General features: G+C 35.4%; 1 protein-coding gene across 3 annotated transcripts in view; it reads left to right on the forward strand.

Moving 5' to 3' along the window:
• Positions 1–15,664, forward strand: part of CBLB (Cbl proto-oncogene B) — a 135,030-nt gene extending 119,366 nt beyond the window's left edge. For 2 of the 3 annotated variants that reach the window (XM_050897680.1, XM_050897690.1), the window contains exons 15-19: positions 4,250–4,338; positions 4,438–4,569; positions 5,834–5,974; positions 8,261–8,380; positions 13,748–15,664. In XM_050897680.1, the coding sequence (XP_050753637.1) occupies positions 4,250–4,338; positions 4,438–4,569; positions 5,834–5,974; positions 8,261–8,380; positions 13,748–14,010 (745 nt within the window). In that variant the 3' untranslated portion in view covers positions 14,011–15,664. Of the gene's footprint in view, positions 1–4,249; positions 4,339–4,437; positions 4,570–5,833; positions 5,975–8,260; positions 8,381–9,886; positions 9,956–13,747 lie in introns of all 3 variants that reach the window. The other variant, XR_007766526.1, reaches the window with a different exon arrangement.
• Positions 15,665–20,136: the final 4,472 nt, after the last annotated feature.

A 20,136-nucleotide genomic window follows, 5' to 3' on the forward strand; every position in this document is an offset into this window, starting at 1 on the left:
ACAACTCTTGCAAAATTTAATTTTAGGGAGAATTGTGTGACTGAAATTCCCAAAGTCAGCTTTGAAGATCTTAAACTTTCACATTTTATATAATTCATTTTAAGAAGCAACACAGTACTGAAAAATATGTGAATTGGCAGCTGCATGTACATACTTTTATTCTCTTTTTGTCCCATGTGTACTATGTCTTTTTTAGCTTTTTGAGCCTGTTTCACAGCATATTTTCTTTGTGCTTCTCAGGAAGAAAACCTTTTTTTAAATTCAGATCGAATATATCTCTTTTGCTTTAAACGTGTTCTAAAATAATATCTTCAAACTTTCACAGTTCCAAATTATTAATGGATTATGGCAAGGAGATTTGGAGCCAAGGGACATGGCAACTGAAGGCTGTGTCATTCCTGGTGAACTTCTTGGACTTTGATTCATAAAAAAATCTGAATGTCTGGCATTAAGAGAATAAGTCTTGGGAAAAAGAAGGGCCAATTCTCTATTGGTGTTGTAGGTCAAAAGTATGATATTAAAATCAAGTATTGATCTAAAATGTTCAGACTCTTCTGCTATTAAAAAAGTGCAGTGACATATTGCCATTTTTCCCTCTGTCAGAATGTGATATCAAGGACCCACCATCAATAAAGCTTGACATGTCTCTTGTCCCCAAATTAGCCAACTACAATTTTTAGACCTCTTTAATCAGAATTTAGAACAGGTGGAAAAAAAGGTCATAGTCTGATCACTCCTTGCGTGCACGTTAAAAATTCTGTCTTGATTAGAAATGCTGATCTAACCTTCACTGCGTAGACATGAATATTACACAGTTGTCTGAGCTTTATCATCTTGAGTACTTAAATTCCTATCTACTGTATGAGACTTTAAAAAAAAAAAAAAAAATCAATGATGAATAAAACTCTCAATGTTGGCCAAGCAAAAAAATGGGAAGAAAAAAAAAATTCCAAGGTCCTAATTCTTTTTACCTATGCTATTTTTTTATCTGAGTGTGTTGTGCTTCTGCGTGGGAATGTCTTTCTGTATCCTGCAAAGTGGTCTAATAGAGGCTGAGTTGCTTGCATGAGTAGAGTTACACAGGACGTAACCTTTCTTAGACAAGAAGTCGTCTGCAACAGAAGAGAGGAGTATGTGGACAGATTGCCTTGGCTTAGCAGCTTCTGAGGGCTATGTCTAGGTGCAATAGTAGTGTGGTGCAATAGGAGTGAGCCTGTAGAGGGGACCAATTGACTCCAAGGACCCCACATCCACACTGTATGTTTTGGGAAGCTTTGGATTCAGAGTAGCCCTAACATGGTCCTGTGGCAGGAGTACCTTTTAGTAATTGCAGCACATTGGATGAGCTCCTGCAGAACATCTTTTGAGTTAACATCATCCAGAAGCAATTGAGTCTGCATGCTCTGAGACCTCTCTGCAATGTAAACCAAAGTGCTGTAAGTGGGGATGACTTGTGGAGATTTGTTTCAATTCATACTCCTGACCTGAACTAAAATGCCAGTATCTAGATGCACCCTGAAAGATTCTTGAGAAAATAACCAGGTGGAAAATGGGAAACTTCTCATTTCCAGTATCCTTCTTTTGCAGAAAAAGAGTTGAGTGCTTTCAAGTGGCTGGTACCAGATTTCACCGGGCCGTTAGAATTATTAATAGAGGCTGTAGATGGAAAGCTGATTTCAAAGTTTTTTCTAGTTTTTAGTTTATGTTTTTAGCTAGCATACTTGGTCTTGCGCTTATGGTAGGGGGTTTTGGCATTAATCCAGCACTTGCTACAGAGAAAATACTTCAGTTTGCCATTCAGGTTGCTCTATGATTAAAACCACCAACTCTTCTTATTATATGTTCTGATAAGAATTTTAACTCAAAACAAACCATTCTCCTAAGCATTAAAAAAAAAAAAGAAAATCCTATTGAATATTTGTGGATAAATATATATGATGTTCCATATACTTAAAATGTCTCCTTTTAGCTAATGTCACTGCTTAGATGTGAAAGCTGAGATAAAGCTTTGAAAAAGAATCTTGATTCTGGTTGATGCTGTATTCTTGTAATGCACTTTTAATCTCATGGGGAGGGGATTGTCAATAAAAGCCTAATTTTTTAGTATTGTTTAGCAAAACTGTTAACAATTTTTTTTTTTTCCTTTTTTAATTGTCGTAAATTTTTAGCACTTTTCAGTTCTGTCCCCAAGTGTCACCTTCTCTTATCTCTTTCCTAAATGTTGCTTCTTCAGTTCTTGGATAGTACTTAGAGTTTTCAGTAAACTAAAGAGCCTACAAAATTTCTTCTGGATGTTTTGTAATTTAGGAACTATGTAATACTTCCATCCTACCCCCAAATTTTTATTGCCTCTAAGACTTTTTGCTCTTTTACCAGTAGATATGACAATGCTAAAAATATTACAAGAATAATACAAAAAAGGATTCACAGTCTTATTTTCTGGCAGATCAGTTAATTGTCTGGTTTGTTACAGCTGATCATCTCTTCCCAGGTATGGGGCAAGTTCAGCAATAAGAAATGGAGGGAAAGAATTTCAGCATTACTAATTAGGTTGCTGTTAGAAGAATGATACATTATTACATTCATTATCTTTTCCTAGTAAAGCTTTTTGCAAAAAGAAAAGGACAGAAGGCTTGCTTGTTAGTACTCATTTGCTGCCCTTCTTTCTGGTGTTTACTGTTGATGTAAACAGGCATATCAGCATGATTTGTGAACTGATCGCTTAACTGGGCTCATTATGACCTGAATACTTCTGAAGTGGTGCCATGTTAAGTTATCTTGCTGCCTGTGGCTGGTTAGATTATTGAAAATGCAGAATAGATTCAAATTAAAGTAGAAAATATTCTTAAGGTATTTAGTGTATATGCTGAGGAGTCAAAGGAAGTGTTGCATCCATTGCATTTGAGAGATTGAACTAATGTAATTTCAAAGATAGAAGCAACACTTCCTCTACCACTTCCCTGGGGAAATTAATTCATAACAAAATAGCTCTTACCATTAGTTTTTTTGTTTTGTTTTGTTTTTTAAATCTTGTAATTATTCTTACATTTATTTCATTACTCCTAGTTATAACTCTTGGGACCACAAACACAATTTCACTTCCTCTTTCCTGTTTATATATTTTAAATGATTCCAGACCTTTATTCGTTCATCCTTTCCATATGGCCAAAGCTGATAGGTTTATTAATGTTCATACTATTGGTAAAAACCCAAGATCTGAAATTTTAGCTGTGTATAGCTCTAGCAGATTTGCTAGTCTTCAGTAATAATGGTGCATGGTGGATTGGGATTTTTATTTTTAAGCTGGAATTGTTTAACATGGTGGCCTTTTTCCAAATAAACTCTCTGGTTCTTTCTGAATATGTAGGGTCCGCAGTTCCAATGACCGGAGTAATTTCCCAGTTCTTTCACATTTATTTAAACAATATTTAATATTATGAAAAGGCTTTGTTCTGTGTTTTTCCCTGCCATATTTGAACAGAGTCATCTTACAAAAATCATCTCCAACATTTTTCTGACAGATTATAAGCAACTTTGTAATGTTCGGTTTAGATGATTTTCATATTTAATTTGATACTTTTGTTTAATTTTGAGGGTGTAATATGCTTCCATTTTAAAAAATCAGTAAACTGTGGTAGAAGTATCAGTGACACTCAGCTTTTTGCTACAGAAATGAATAGATGCCTGCAAAACTGCTTTGGCGAGTTCAGTTTGTTTGGGTTTTTTTAATGTTTGGCTAAGAGTTTAGTTGAAATTTGTTATTGCTAGTGGTGTGGTGTTCTGTTTGGAGTTTTTTTGTTGTTGTTTTATTTTATTTTGTTTAATGACTTTTCTGCGTACTTCAGTGTGGATAATTACCAAAATCCAGATTTCCCTTTGTCGTATTTCTGCTAGGGAAAATTCAACAGCTGGGAAGGCAAAATAGGATTGAGTCTGTGACTTAACCGTGTGAATAAACTAATGACCTGAGCTCTGAAGTGAGGACTATGTTTAATGTTAGTTCTTCCTCTATCTTGTATTGCAGCCTTGAGTAAGTTATTTAAGCCGTGTCGGTATCCCACCAAGAAAGCAGTTTTCTTGACAGTTAACCAGTATCTGCTCTCAATATAAAAAATGTAAATTTTAAAATTGGTGCAGCTTATTGTCTTTTATTTCCGTGTAATGAACTTCCAGCTCAAGTACTTGGTCATTCTGGGAATTAATACTTGGATAACTGGTTGATTGCTTCCTGTTTAATGTCTGTCTTCAGGGTGTGTGAGAATGGTCAATGTGCTGGAGTAACGAATGGAACACACAGTACTACTTCTGAGATGAAGAAGTCCAAACATCCAGAGTTAGGTATGTTTTTATTTTTCACTATTTAGCAAGAAAATTTACTCTGTGCTGTTCTAGGGGTACAGCAAGAAAACATTCACTTCTTGTGATTGTGTCATTCAGGAGATGTCTATGATGCACCTACTGTTCCGGTACCTTTGCCACCTGCACGACCTCCTACCAGAGACAACCCAAAACACAGCTCTTTGCTCAACAGGACACCCTCCGATTATGATCTTCTGGTGCCCCCTTTAGGTTGCAGACTTTTTGCTGATTACATTTAATGGTTAACATTGCCTAGATGAACCAAATGCCATGTTTATTGAAGAACAACCAATGTTGAGTATGTTAAGAGTACCAAACAAGCTGTGGGCTAAATATTACAGCTGTAAGTCGATATTTGTGTCAGTGATCTGTACTTGGTATCTGTCTGTAAGCCCTTATGCAAGACAGATGAAAAGGCATACTAAATCTGTATTCAAGCTATAAAGAAAAGCAAAACCATTTTCCCTAAAAAAGTTACAATTTTTTGTCCCTTAATATGAAGTTTGAGCATTCCAATTTAGTGCAAGAGTGGAGGTTTTTCCTATTGTAGCTTAAATAATTCCATTTCTTTTATCAAATACAAAGAAGAATGCTGAAGAGGTGGTATTTAAGTCAAAGAAAACTAAATTAAATTAGTAAGTTTATTTCTAGGTTTTTTCCACTATCAAGGGACAGTTCAAAACTCACTGCTGCCTACAGTCACCAAAAGCTATCTTTTCCAACCCTGATTTCTGTTCTGTTCTCCTACACAAAAGTCAGTGGGCTCTGCGTATGATCTGCTTGGACACCCACACCTTCATTGACAAACTCAGCTGCATGATTGTGTCTGTGTGTATCATCCAATTTTCTGGTTCCATAAAACCTTTTGAACATCTGCCATGTTCCTGCACTGAAATGTTCCTGAGTTGCATGAGTACATAGAATTGAAGGCAGAAGAACACATAAAAATTACACTGCTTGGTAACTCTAGTCCTGTCTGCACCACCTGTGTTTAAGGGGTACATTCTTTTGCCAGACTCTAGAAAATTCAGTTTATATCTGGGGTCGGAGCTTTAGAACAGCGGATAAAAATAATACACAGTATAAACGTAGCAGATTCAATGTAGTCAGCCTTGGTGTTTGAATATAAATGTATTTGCTTAGCCACTGAAACATAGCTGTTATTCTACAATGATATTCAGTGAAGCTTTCATTATAATACACTCTTTGCAATTAAGCCACTAAAAGAAATCTCTCCCCCCATCCCAGAAAAGAAACTGAGCACTGCAAAAGGTCATTCAGAGCATGTTTTAGGAAAGGATTGTGCATAGTAAGAGTCAGATTTACAATTTCATTAGTGGAGTCATTGAACTGCTAGATGAACCCTAGGAGTAAAGGCCTCAGCAGCCAGAGAAAAATAAATTTTAAGCTTCACTCTTTTTTCTGCAGTTTTAATGAAGTTTTGCTCATCTAAGAATTCTTTTCTAAAATGCAGGTGACGATGCGTTTGATAACTCACCTCCTTCACTACCACCACCACCACCACCACCTGCTCGGCACAGCATGATTGAGCACACAAAATCTGCTGGCTCAGGAAGCCGACCTCCTTCAGGACATGAACTGTTCCTTCATTCTGGTAAGAATACAAAGGAAACAACATATTTTATTTAATTTTCCTTTACTTCAGAAGCTTATCTGTTCCGTGATAAAGTTGTCATCAGGCTTCAGAAGTCTGTTTTGTCTACGCTTCATTATACAAAATATTAAAAAATAGGATTTTTTTAATGATGGAGATGAAACAACTGAGAATATAAAAAGACTTAACTTTTCATTATCACAAAGTAATGAAATAAGGTCAATATTTCTATACCAGGCTAGACATTTTGGTAAATTGTACTTTTCTAGTAAGAGTTGTTAGTTGTGAAGTGCCAAGTTTTCTGTTGTAATCTGTGATACTAGTCTGTATCCTTTTGTTGACTCCATTGTTTTCTATAGTAAAACATAATTCATGGGGTTCATTTTCAAGTTGGAACTTGGGGAAAAAACAGAAAATAAGAAAAAAGAACATCCTGCTTTGTTAGAACTGTTGTAAAATTTTGCTGCAAAACTATATTAGTTGTGAACAGTTGCAGGTGCCTGTGGTTCATAACCTTTTGATAAGTCAAGTTTTCACCTGTCTCTCCCCGTGAATCGCTGTGATGCTTTTTCAGTCCACTATTTTGCTTGTAAAAGATACAAAAGCTATGTTCACAATTTACAATTTTTGTCTTTGAGTTGAAAAATGTTTGCTTGTCAGGTTAATTAAGTTGAATACATTTGTTGCTGATGATACAGATTACAACAGGATTTTTGTGGGTTATATTGCATACCTGTGAAGTGACTTTTTTTTTCTCGGTGGAAGCTTCCAAAGGATGTTGGTGTCTTAAGTTTACCTGTCCCAGGAATATTTCAGTGATTATCTGCCTTGTGGTATGGTTAGATGTCTTCCTCCTCCTATCTGTTTTTCTTAGAAGCTGTATGGAGAGGGATAAATTGAAATGTTTTGGTGATAGTATCACAGGAAGGCCAGAATGTAGATGACAAGCAGTCATGTGCAACTCCATAACGGCCTGACAGGTTGTTGGGCGTTTGACTGAACTTTGTGAATGATACTAGCTATGGGATGAAAGTGAGGTAGTTTAGGTTGAACTAGAGTGACGTTTTATGGAATGTTTTTATTATGTATTTTTTGCCACCAGTCAAGGCCTGACATTGAATAATTTGCCAAAACTGTGTATATTTTATAACACAAATTCAGCTCAGTGTGTTATTTTCTCATATAAGCCTCTGAATGCATCCAGGTAAATAGACTTAGCACCTTACAGGATGTACAGGTTGATCTTCATAAATACAGGGCCAGGAATTAATTTATCTACTACACTTCAAAATAAAAATAATGTAATCATCAGCAATCCAGTCTGAATGGGTGCCTCAATTGTATCATCTCATGCAGAAACACACACTGCACCATTCAGTTCTAATGGGAATGGAGAGGAAAAATAGAAGCCCTCACACACAGATGCGCACAAGCTCCGTCTATCTGTGTAGAGTTCCCAGAAACATGCGGAGTTTTAAATTATTAAGTGTTATTTCCAAGTAATCTAAAAAACATCACTGATAGTGTTAAAAAACATTTAATAGCTTTTAATTAAAAACCTGGAAAACGTATCTACGGCCACGTATTGTTCTTCGTATTTGCATAGTGAATACAATCTTATAGCAGCAGTTTTCACAGAAGTGTATACGTCTTCTTAGGCATACATGGTTGTGTAGAGTGGTGGTTTTTTATTCGTATGGTATTTCTAAAGCCATATTACTCACTTTGTGTCTTGTCAAATAAACTGCTGTAGATGATTTATGATGAGTTTTTGATGATTGGTTTCCATACAAGTCTTGGGGGTGATTTCTCAGCTATCCGTCAGAGCCTGTCAGATTAGAATAATAATCTCATCATCAACAACAGCAAAAAGTTGCACTCACATACAAACACTCTTATGAGTTCAGAGCAGAAGCCAGGCCCAGGATGATGTTAGCACTTGCTCAGCTGCATCCACAATAGCCAAAAAAAAAAAAAAAAAAAGGGATAGTCGAAAGGTACCTCATGGTTGTAAACAGAAGAGCCATGGTCAGTGCAGGATAGACCACCTTTGAGCTGTGCTCTTGTTTTTGTCACTTCAAGACATAGTTACATGTCTACTATGCAAGTGTTGAATTTGGATGTATATGTGCATTTGCATGTGCTATGGGGGAACATCTCTGGATTCATGGCTCCTCTGTCTGAAGGGAGGCTATTTTAAGCCTAGCTTCTCTGCGTCAGCCCTCCCCCTCCCCCAAATAATAATTCTAATTATTCTAAGACACCTTTTTTGTTCTGTTATTACAGATCCCCATTTTGATCCGGTAACTGGTCATGTTCCTTTGCCACCTGCTCGTAGAGTAACTGGAGAAAATGTCAAAACAAATAGGACATCTCAAGACTATGATCAACTTCCCCCCTCTTCAGGTAAGGTAGAAAACTGTTCTTGTAGAAAATTACAACTTTATGAAGAAAATAACTTTCAACCATAAAGTCCAATGAGGTTTTTGTCATTCCAGGCAACAAATGGCAATGGTAATATTGCTTTACAAAAATATGAAATGATCAAAGGATAAGAGATTGAAGTTCTGCAATAAAGGTAGAAGTGGCTACCTGTTGTCTGTAGGTGTAGATATTACGACATCAATTTCACTAGCTGCCAGACTGAATGCTTATGTGAGTTCTAGTGTTCCTTATTTTTTGAGAAAGGCAGAGATTTTTCTGCCACCTTTAAAGCTCACAAGAGATCAGAAGTCCTCCAGGAACCACACGCATCTCACTTCCATCTTTGTTTCATTTCTCCTTTTTTAAAAAAAAAAAAAAAAAAAAAAAAAAGGTAGCTTCACTCTCTAAAGTATTATTATTTTCTGATCTTTTTTGCTAATGTTTTTCTGAACTTCTAAGAAAATTTTAAAATGTTTTTTAATAAAACAGCAAGAAGCAAAACAAATTAAAATTCAGTCTTCCATTTGCAACGGAACAGGTACAGTAGAAGCAATTCCTCTGCCGTAAACATTTTGCTTATGGTTTTCAGGCAACGCAAATAGTATTTAAAGGAAAGCTACTCAAATTAATTAAAATAGTAACAGTATTACCTGTATTTCAAAGTACTGTCACCAATTTTTAGACAAATTTTCTTTTCTTTAGATGTGCATGGTATATGGGAAAGGGGACGATTGTCCCACCTGCATCGTTTTGCTGTGTGGAGAGACCACACAAAGAAAGAGCCAAGTGATGCTTTGAACCATTATTCATTCTCCAGATAAGAGAGAATTGTGCATGAAAACTCTTCTCTAATGCATAAAGAAAGGAAAGGACTTATTTCTCTAGTCTTTCAGTTGTACTGATCATCAGTGTTTAATTGCAACAATCACAAGTGGAAAAATGATATATTTTTTAATAGTAATTGTATCTCTCCTCCTCAGGAATATGTAGTTCTGCTCTGCTGGGGTATAGGAAAGAAAGAATTTATTTTTCCAACTTAATGTACAGGGAAATTAAGTAAGCCTGAAGAGCGCTACAGAATTGTTAATGAATAGCACATATGAGAATTAGTGTGATGCCTTCGGTAAATAGTAGCACTTTTGGGAGGATACCTCTACTAATATAACAGTGTTTCTCTTTTTTTCCCCATTGTTAGGGGAAAAAAAAAATGTTTTATAATGCATGTTTTATATGTGACACTGTGAGGGATCTATTTGTCTTACAGTGTTAATCTGATTTATTTAGGGTGTTTGAAATTCTTTTACTATACAAATTATGACAATGATATGACTACCTTTTAAAGCTACGGAGTTTTCCTGCAATTCTTGCAATTCTGTGATAGAACAATTATTAATTTTCCTAAATTACTGCAAGATGCTTGCTACTTAAGATCTTGGAGCTTTCTGATGTCACTTAATAAATACTTTTCTATCTGTATGTTTCCCACAGCCATCTTCTAAAACACCCACATGTGTCGACCTTTGCTATAAATATCATTCTAAATCAGCATGATGTACAGTAAGATATTCAATTTAATTTCAATTAAATGAAAACTATATGATAGATTATGTCATACTCTTAATTGGAAAGTTGTTTTTACACTGGCAGTAATTCTGTAGAACAGAACTGATGAGCTTCAGGATGAACTGATTCACCTTCATCTATGATTTAAAAAGACAATGTAGAGAGTGTAACTATTCAGAACTTTTGTTATTGCATTTATTCTGAACTAATCAGTTCACTTAGGAAATTCTTCATTTCAGCCCTTTTGTATGGTGATTCTTTGAACTAGCTGGAAAAGAAATGTAGTTCACTCTAAAATCTAATTATAATTTAGCCACTGGCTCCCTAGCGTAGCATGGGGAGTCCTTTAACTTCTGTGCTTCAGTTTCACTGTTTTTAAGATTGCTGTCATGATGTTTAACTGAATTGTTAACATGTAATGAGAAATTTATTCTAATTCAGCAACGTATTCAGTATTGAACACTTACATAGTTCTCAGCTATGCACCTAACTATCCCAAAGGCATGTTTTTTCAAACTTCTTAATACAACTTTTTAAAATTATTACAATAAAAGCAAGAGAAGGAGATATTGCTAATAGTTAGCATATTTTACCTAAGCACAGGAAATGATACATGGGAACAGTAGAAAAAGATCAGGCCTCTGATATAGATGTCTGCTGTATTTTACTGAGTTTAGCTATTCTGTAAGAAATTAATTCAAATGGATAGTTAAGTATATTTGCTGCCTGTTCACTCACCTGGCCTTATTAAAGCACTTGCATGCAAATTTAAATTCCTTGACATGGAAATGTTAGGGGCAGGGTGTCCCATATTATTTCAAGGTGGATTTCATTTAACCCTAGGGGGAATAATGTGTCACAGTAATGCAAAATATGAAGATCATACCTAACAACTTGATGGACCAATATGTGCAGCTACTCCTTTTTCACTTTCTCCCTGCTCTCTCAGTTCCTTAGTATAGATGTCCCCTGGGTATGCTTTGTTCCTGTACCCCAGTTAGATTAGATGTACCTGCTTGCCACTGCTCCACAGAGGGCCTTGCACAACAAGCCTTCATCACCTGGTTCTCTGATGCTTCTCAGTCTGTCGGTGAAAGACTGTGGAACATACAGGAGAAGCAGCAAGGGAAGAAAAGAAGAGGGCAATTTCACAGCAGAGAGGAATAGACAATTGGCATCGTTACAAATATCCTCTTCCCACTGTGCCACAGAGCGCTCACAACTTTTTCCCGTGCTTTTTAAACACTTGTTAAATAAGACTGTCTCTGCCTTTATACTAACCCGTTACCTAAGTGTTAAATCTAGTGCTGAATTACAGAAATGTGAGTGATAGAGGAAGCTCCTTGCTGTAGAAACTGTTAATTGAATTACACAGTTAGAAAATCTATTTGAATTTTTAGTTAGGCATCCGCGGTGGCTGAAACATCAGAGAGGATGGGAGGTTGGGAAGCAAAGTCCTGCTTAAATACCTCTATCTCAGTGTCCAGATGGACACGCAGCTTAGGCTTAGTATCTTTAAGCTCAGGATCCAATGTGATACCCAGCTTCAGTTAAAATTTTATATGGATGTGAAGATACTGAAAGAGATGTCAGCGCTTAAAAAAATAATAATGGGAATTGAGTGAGAGAGAGAGGACTGAAGATCTTAAAGTATCTGTGCTATAGAGAAATGTCACTGTAGTGAGAATAAACTGCCTATGCTGCAAATCTGCTGACAGAATTAAAAATGACCTTTCTAAATGATGTCATTGCTTAATAAAGTTTGTTTGGAAGCTTCAGCAAAGTGAAGGTTTTATACAAGAAGTAACTTCAATTTTAAGCCTGTATTAGACTGGGTAGAGCAAAAAATATCTCATGTAACACACACACAGAAGGATCTGATCTATGCATAAGGAATTTCTTCTGTACTTCAAGCCCAATGGAAAATGTGAAGTTTGCAAATGTATTTTGTTTCATCCTGTATAGAAATGAATTACATAACAAAATGTGCATATTAAAACAGTTTAAAATGTGAAAGAAAACTGATTGTTTTTAACACAATATACCATTATTTTAAATGTAAAGAATATTCTTCTGTTACAGTCTTGAGTTTTCTAAAATAAGTGAAATGAGAAATTTGAACTTGTTTCTGATTTTGTTTTTGGTGATTAACCACATTTCCTAAGCTATAGTTAATTTCTCAAACCAGTGTGTTTCATGGATCTTCCACACCTTCATAGCAGGTTTGGATCTGCTTCAGGTGTGTTTACTAGGATGTTTAGCATTTATATAATTCTTTTCATCTTCAGAGAGAAAAAATCGTAACAAATATGAAATAGCCCTTACTTAGCTGTAGGTTATGTCATAACTACTTGCAAGGAAAATAGGCAATGAAATTAGAATAAAATTAATCTTAGCCCCTTACTGTAAATTTTTAATCAAATTACTCTCATCCATTTGTTATATGAATATCACCATCTTGCTAAAACTACTATTTGCTTATCTTCTCTGAATTAAGAAATTGAATTAAAATTTATAGCAACACTCTCGTCTGAATGCATGGAAACTAAGTTGAGAGAGAAATACACCTTGGTTAGACATGCACTAATGTGAACTATTTTCATTCATCTGAAGTGTTTAATGCACTCGGTTGAATTACAGTTCTCTCTATCCAGTGTTATGATAAGATTGCATGTTGTAACAGCAATACTAGAAATACAACATTCTTTCATCACTAAAAAACTGTCTCTGAAGTACTTAACACTGCAAAATGTCATTGCTGTCAGTGTAAGTAAACAGGAAGTATCACAGCCTGAAATTCCTCTAATTTAGCTATCAAAGTCACTGTTGATGGAACTTTTTAGAACCCTTTTTGAAGGATTAAAGTTTTTTTTTTTTTTTTTAAATACTTTGCTCTTGAAAGTGTTTTCTGCTCTATGCCTGCTTGTATTTAAGCTTCTTATTGTGGAATCAGTGAGGATAAAGAGGTTTCAGTAAAGTACCGAGTTTACTTGGGCACGAAACTCTTGACTTTGAGAAGATTAGCAAGTTTGAATATTTGAATATTAGCTTTTTTCGTCAGCACATCATAATTCTTTGCACCAGCATTAACTGTGAATGTAACCTTTCCATAGAAGAGAAGGAAAGGGGAGATATTTCCAAAGTGGGACTGGAGAGGAAGGATCGTCTTCTGTTCTCACCCCTGAAAATAATTGGACTAGAGGTTTTTTTGAGAAAGCAGTTATTTCTGTACTTATGCGTAGCTGCTATGCATGAAATGAACTGCAGTTGACTGAACAGAATCTGCAAGATGTACCAATAAGTGAAGGATTTTTCTCCCTCAGGCATACTTGGCTGGATTCCTCTTCTGCACAGCTTACGTTCTTGAGTAAAATTGTGATCAAATTTGTTGTTTGTTTTTGTTTTTTTTTTTTTAAACAGACTAAGAAGAAGTTCTCAAACTGTGGGTTGAAAGTGGAGAGCCTTTAAAATTTTGACTGGCTATTTTCACCATCTTTGCTGCTTCATCATACTTTCTTTTTCTTCCAACTTTGCATAATTCAGATTGTAACTTGCATGTTCCTATCATATTATTAAAATAGTGTTTCACTACATTATTTCCATTTTGTATGTTCTTGAGGAATTCAGCTTCTGTCTGAATTTTAAAATGAGATATATCAGTGAATTAAAATATCTCTTCATGTTCCTTTAGAATTTACTTTTTAAACTGCTTCATGAGGCTTGACCTGCCTATAACACAATTTTAAGCCAATTTGGAGTAATTTGTATCTCCTTTATTTGAAACAGATGGTTCACAAGCACCAGCCAGGCCCCCTAAACCACTTCCTCGGAGGACTGCACCAGAAATGCACCACAGGAAAGCGTACAGCTCTGACAGTTCCACGGAAAATGTGGATGCAAAAATTGCGAAACTTATGGGAGAGGGCTATTCCTTTGAAGAAGTCAAGAGGGCACTTGAAATTGCCCAGAATAATGTTGATGTGGCCCGTAGTATTTTAAGAGAGTTTGTCTGTTTTCCTCCACCGGTCTCCCCACGTCTCAATCTATAGCAACGTCAAGATTTTCTTGGAGCATGTGAATTCTACATATACACATGTGGATTGGGAAATGAGAGAAAGAAGAGAATGGAATATTTTTCTTTCATCCTTAGTAGAAGGGTGTTTGTTTCCAGCCGTTTATCAAAGGCTCATGGCTGCTCTGATCAAGACTTATAAATATGCTGAGGCTTATGTATTTTTGCTAGCCATACTTTTTTAAATCAGGGTTGAACTGACAAAATAATTTAAAGAAGTTTACTTCCCTAGAACTTTTAATCTGTGAAATGCTTTTTCTTGTTTACAAGTTGGCAAGTTACAGTTTTCTAGTTGATGCCTGTACTATGTTCCTGTTCATATTCCCTTGTATTTGTGGTCAGTTCTGCTGTAGCATTCCCAACAGTTTCCATGCTGCTGACCACCCCATCAACTAAATCATGACTTTCCAGAAGTTCTGTGTTTGGTTTGTTGTTGTTTTTTTTTTTCTCTTACAAGATGCTTTAATTGTTTTTTGCATTTCAGCTCATCAAATGCAAAAAGTATGTGGCCTTCACTACTGATTTTTTTTTTTTTCCTTCTGAGATTCCTTTGCTTTTGAGAGAGGGAATATCTGAATGTAAAATGCATTATTCTGTCTATAAACTGCCTTTTTAAAGGTATTTTGACAGTAATGTTGGGCAGCTTTCTGTTTAACATGAATTCCATGACCTGTAGTCCTCAAGGTCTTTTATACACAGTTTCCACAAAAAAATCCCAACCAACAAATAAAACATTTCGTGCAGCAGTGATACTGAGTTCTAACATGTGAAAGCTCTTTCAAATTTGAGTATTTGATTGCAAATGTTCAAAAAAGCCAAATGCATGGGATAATACTGTGTTTTGATTACACACTAATGGCACCAGTTCTATATGACCTATGTAAACTGAGGCATGCCAAACAAGAGGAATCTTTTTGAATCATATTAATGGTATTCAGGTAAATTCCAGTTCTAGCTTCTGTAAAGTAGAATGCAGCTAATTTTTTGTTTGAGTGATTATCCTGTGGTTCATTGTGGCTTGGATCAGTTTGTATTAACATGGAAACTTTAAATCTTTGATGCACTGTTAATTCCTAATGCTACTGTAGCAATATTTTTTGCAAAGTTCTTTAGTAACCTCCTCCTCTGTACACTTTATTATTCTCAAGTATGTGTTTAATACCCAGATTCATTCACTCACTTTCCAGCTGCTTAGTTGGAAATACATTTTTGCTTTATGTGGTTAGTGATACTCCAGGCTTTGACACTTTATTTTTGAGCCCAAATTGATGCAAGCTAAATTAAAAATCTTCCCAATTTTAGAAAAGAGAGAGAGAAGACAACTCTGTTCTTAGTGCACTCAAAGTTAAGAGTCCAAATATTTCCAGAATAATTCTTAAGATTGCTGCTTTCTTGGTTTTTTAGGAAACTTTGAAATCTTCTTTTCTTTTATTACTATTGAAAACATAAAACCATGTGGTAGTAGGTAGAATATTTTTCACATTTTGAGATGAGACCAGTATATGAGAATTTTCACAGTGTGCTAAGCTGGGTGTGAGGTATATATTTATTGTTCCCTTTCAGTTGTCAGTCTTCTCCTTCACTCAGAGCAAGTGGTAAAAGTTACATCACTTACAGGATCAGATCTCAACAGCCAATGCATTTGTTTTAAAGATTTTTTTTTTTTTTTTTTTTTTTAAAGACAGCAAATGGCTGACTTGCAGGATTCAAAATAGCTGGGAACACCCAGTGGAAGTTACTGTGATATCTCAAAGTCCATCATTTCATCAAAGAACTTATTGTTAAAACTAATTAAATAAATTATTTTGTAGCATCACAAAGCATAGTATGGATATCATTAATCTGCTTCAGTGATAAAAGATGATCAGGAGAATTCAGAGTATAGGGAAGAGCTTCTGTTCCATTTTGATTTAAGCAAATGATTCTGAGTTTATGTTCTAGAAAAGGGCATTTGCAACTTCCTTTAAATGTTCATTCGTTGAGTACAGCTTATGCAAAGTTTTGGTTGAAGTTATATTCTGTACTTTTAGTTCAAGTAAATCTCTTTCATCTGTTTTGGGGGAAAGTTTTGTGTAGTCTTGAACCCTCTTGTTCATTTGGTTTGTTTACAACATCACTCTAGCATTTTAGCTAACTATAAATTCAAAATGATTCATGCTATTAAGTTAAACACTCTGGTTGTACTGGAATTACTTAAATGAGGTTCTAGCATAACTGCCAGCATAGCAATGATGACAGTGAAAAAGAACACTTTACAAGGATGAACAAACAATCTGCAGACTGAGTTTTGAATTTTTGAATTGTAATGGAGAACTCATTTTCTCATTTTTATGCAGCAGCTTAGTATAAATTACAGCCTTATATTTCAATTAGAGGCTGGAACTGCTGCCTGATAGATTAAGGTTTTTAAATTTTTCCTTCTCCTTTCTGGTTGCGACCACCAGTGATGCTTATTTTTTTTAGTATGTGTTAAAAAAAGCTTGATGAGCAGTATTCTGAGTGGTAACTTGAAAAGAGCTCCATTAATCTTTAAATGAGTGTGCTAATAACACTTCTAAATAGTGGAACATGAAGACTATTTCAAACCTGTTTTGGTTAATAGTTTTAAAGTCAAACAGAGTGAAATTGCTTTGCTAGAGTGTTGATGTTTACTCTGCAGGAATTAATAGGCTTAAAATAGATTAATCTGGCTACACTCTAGTCCTCTAAATGCATAGTTCTCTAAACATATTTTAACCTTTGGAAGACGTAAGAGTTTGAGCCTGGCAGTGTGTTATGCACATGTATAACTTTAAGGAAGACTGACTTCAGTGAGAGTGCTTGAATGAACAAAGTTGGTTAAACTCAGAAACATGTGCTATCATATTTCTTCCAATTAAATGTCATTGGAGGCTTTAGACCATCATTCTGATGTCTGTTGGCCTCACTTTTTATCTCTTTTTGGCTAAATTACTGCATTTTAAGCAAATTGGCTGAATTAGAATTTGAGCAAAGTAAGTGGACATCAGCAGCATGGATCTTTTCCAAAGACTATGAGCAGAAAAAAATTGAAATTGTGATAAAATAAATGAATTTAATATGATTAGCCATGTTAATGGCTTGGCTGGAACCCTAAAATGGCCACTGGTAAAATTTGTTAATGTTCAGTATCTCAAGAGTGCATCTGGCACAGTTTTTTTTTTTTCATAATGTGAATTTAGGAAGTTTTGTACCAGGATCATTTCTTCTATTATATTTCTCTCATTTTCAGCTTGAAGCTTTACTTTGCACTGACAACTCTGACCTGAAAGCATTTAAACTTGTGTCTTAAAGCTTGACAAATTTTGAAGCAAATGAACACCATATTCTAAGCAAATTCAGGTACTACCTGTTGACCTGGAATTTAGCGCTTTTAGGAATGGCTTCTTGAAAAAGGACTTCAGTAGTTTCCATTTTGAAGGATTTTCTTTCAAATAACTATTTTATCTGAAAATGCCTTTTATAAACTTGTCTAACATGTGGCAAACAGTGATGTGTTCAATTAATTTATATTTTATTCAACATTCTTTTTAAATTTTGGTTATTATGTAAGCTCAAGTTCTTTATCTGTTCATGTAAGGTATTTTATAAAATTAATGTTAACAGAATGTTGAGTTGGTCCGTGATTTTTCAAGACTTCTGTCTCTCTATTATTGAATATTATCACTTTTCATATGCTGCTTTAGAAACATAGCCTATCCTACGTAGGGGTCTTAGAAACCGTTGTTTTGTAAGCCACAAAAATGAGGCCTTGCTCTAAAATAAGGTGAATCATTGCATTGAGACATTCACTTTATATCCCCATACGTTACTTAATTTCTAAATTTCAGTAGTGAAAATCTATAAATTGGCAGTAATTTCAGAATGTACCTGTAATAGTTGTATGGCAGAAAGATGATAATCATTAAATATTTAGAATCCAAAGTAGTGAACATATAGTCTGACTGTACATTAATTTACAGGATTTTTTTCCTGAAGAAAATTACAATAAGCTTACAGCGATATTTCTTTAACATCCTGTGCATTTACATTCTCAAGCATTGTACTCTTAATGTAAAAAATATTTTAGGAGTGTAAAACATTTTTTTCTGTTATTGTATTCCAGCATTCTGAAAAAAGTTTAGAAAATCTAACCCCTCTACTATACATGACAATACAACTATTACTATTTAAAACCCAACACCATTCCCTGCAGGTCAGATTAGACCTTCAGTGATGAGATTTTCATGGTACTTTCTTCAGTCTATTTTAAATTCTTGTCCATTATATAAGTCACTAGTCATATTACTAAGTAGGGAAGTTAACTGTTTGGTATACTTGTCCGTAGTACTGTAGCTGCCTATTTCTTTCATTTTTACTCTTCCGATGTGAAAGTCAGCTGTCACTTCATTGTGTTACAATCAAATTTTAGCAGCTTGGGTGCTCTAGGAATGTTTCAGGAATTTTTGTTTGATAGACCCAATCATTAATTCTGTACGAGATACCTGCCTCCATTTATCAGTTGCAATGAGTCTCCATCATGAAAATGATAAATTTAGATTTTAAAACACTGTGTTACTTTGGCACCTAAACGTTCCATTTGTCCTTAGATGATTTCATGTCTAACAGGGAAAATTCTTATTCAAAATAAATCTTAAATCCCAAATCTCTTAATCTTAAATCACAAAATAAATCTTAAATTCGTGAAACTTAATCCCATAACCTTCCTGAACATCGTAAGGAATTTAAAGGCCTCAGAATACTATGAACCATGACAACATTCTTGCTTCCTAGACCTGCCAGAAACAAAAGCACAAACCCATTGAATACTGGCTGAATAGCTTCTGACTGTGAAGCTGCTTGCATCTGTCTTGATCTGTGAAGGAATCAGCCAGTCTAAGTACAATAATACTTGTTTGAAAAAAGTCAGCTTTTTTTATTGCAATAACTGCCGCGGGAGCCAGCAAGATGGGAGAGGAGCAGAACTACATAGAAGAAGATAATTCTGTCCTAGCAATCCAAGCTCCTCTCCTGTTGGCACACAAGATTTAGCTGTTTTGAACTGCCTGGGTGTCTAGTGCACATGAAGGAGTATTTGGTAAGATTACTCCAGTCTTCGATTACTGTGTCCTTCTCCAAGAAGTTCTTTAAAAGGCGTGCTGTTTTGGGACAGGATGCCAGGGTCTTAGGAGCAGAGGGAAGTGTGAAGTAGCACTCTGCTCAGAATGTTTTTTGATGCTAGCAAGACAACTAAAAGCTTCATAAGGACTTCAGTGGAAACACCCCTGTTTTAAAGCTCATCATCTTGGTTTTTGAAGGGTGTGTATATGTACATGCATATGTACATGCTAGTCTGGTGAAGCATGGAGGAGAGAGTGTTCCAACTGATGCCAGCCTGTGGAGTTCAGAACTAGGCCATGGTACTCAGCTCTGCAAAATACCTGTTCCTTTTGGATAGCCGAACTGAATCTGCAGAATAATCAAGCTACTATAGTCATCCATGTTTTAAAAGGCACGTTTTTCTCCCTAGATAGCTGGAGAGGTGCGTATATTTACTCCAAAATAGATAGCTTTCTTCTATGCGTCTGTGTAATGATTAGGACACTGAAAATAATAAATGCTCCCTAGTTTTCATTAGAGCACAATGCAGTAAGTGCCCTAAGGAGAACTTGTCTTTTGTTAATTTGCTAATCGAATATCACTGAATTTCAAATGCTGTACAAAGAGAAGTAAGTCTACATCATCAGCCATTCAGAAGTACCTCAAGGTAGTGGCTGGCATAGTTTTCTGAAGCTATTATCTTGCTTGAACATGCGACTTTCAGGTGTTTCCTCTTGAAGTTTACATCTTCATTACCAATTCAGTGTGGTCCATATAAAGTTCTTGGACCATTATATCAAAATTTTTATTCTCTGTACTTTTCACTATGGCTGTTATCAGTAGTATCTTTATTATCTAGGCTCATACACTGAAATTCAAATTATCCTGCTCTCACACATCCCAGCTTGGGCCAAGTTCAGCCCTGCCTTTGTCCCACAACAGATGCATTGCTTTGTTTGCATCCTCATCTGCTCCCTCTAAGACTGTTTTTCCTCTCTTCCTCCCA

This window comes from Gymnogyps californianus, chromosome 1 (genome assembly GCF_018139145.2).
Source record: "Gymnogyps californianus isolate 813 chromosome 1, ASM1813914v2, whole genome shotgun sequence".
In the NCBI taxonomy this organism is placed as follows: domain Eukaryota; kingdom Metazoa; phylum Chordata; class Aves; order Accipitriformes; family Cathartidae; genus Gymnogyps; species Gymnogyps californianus.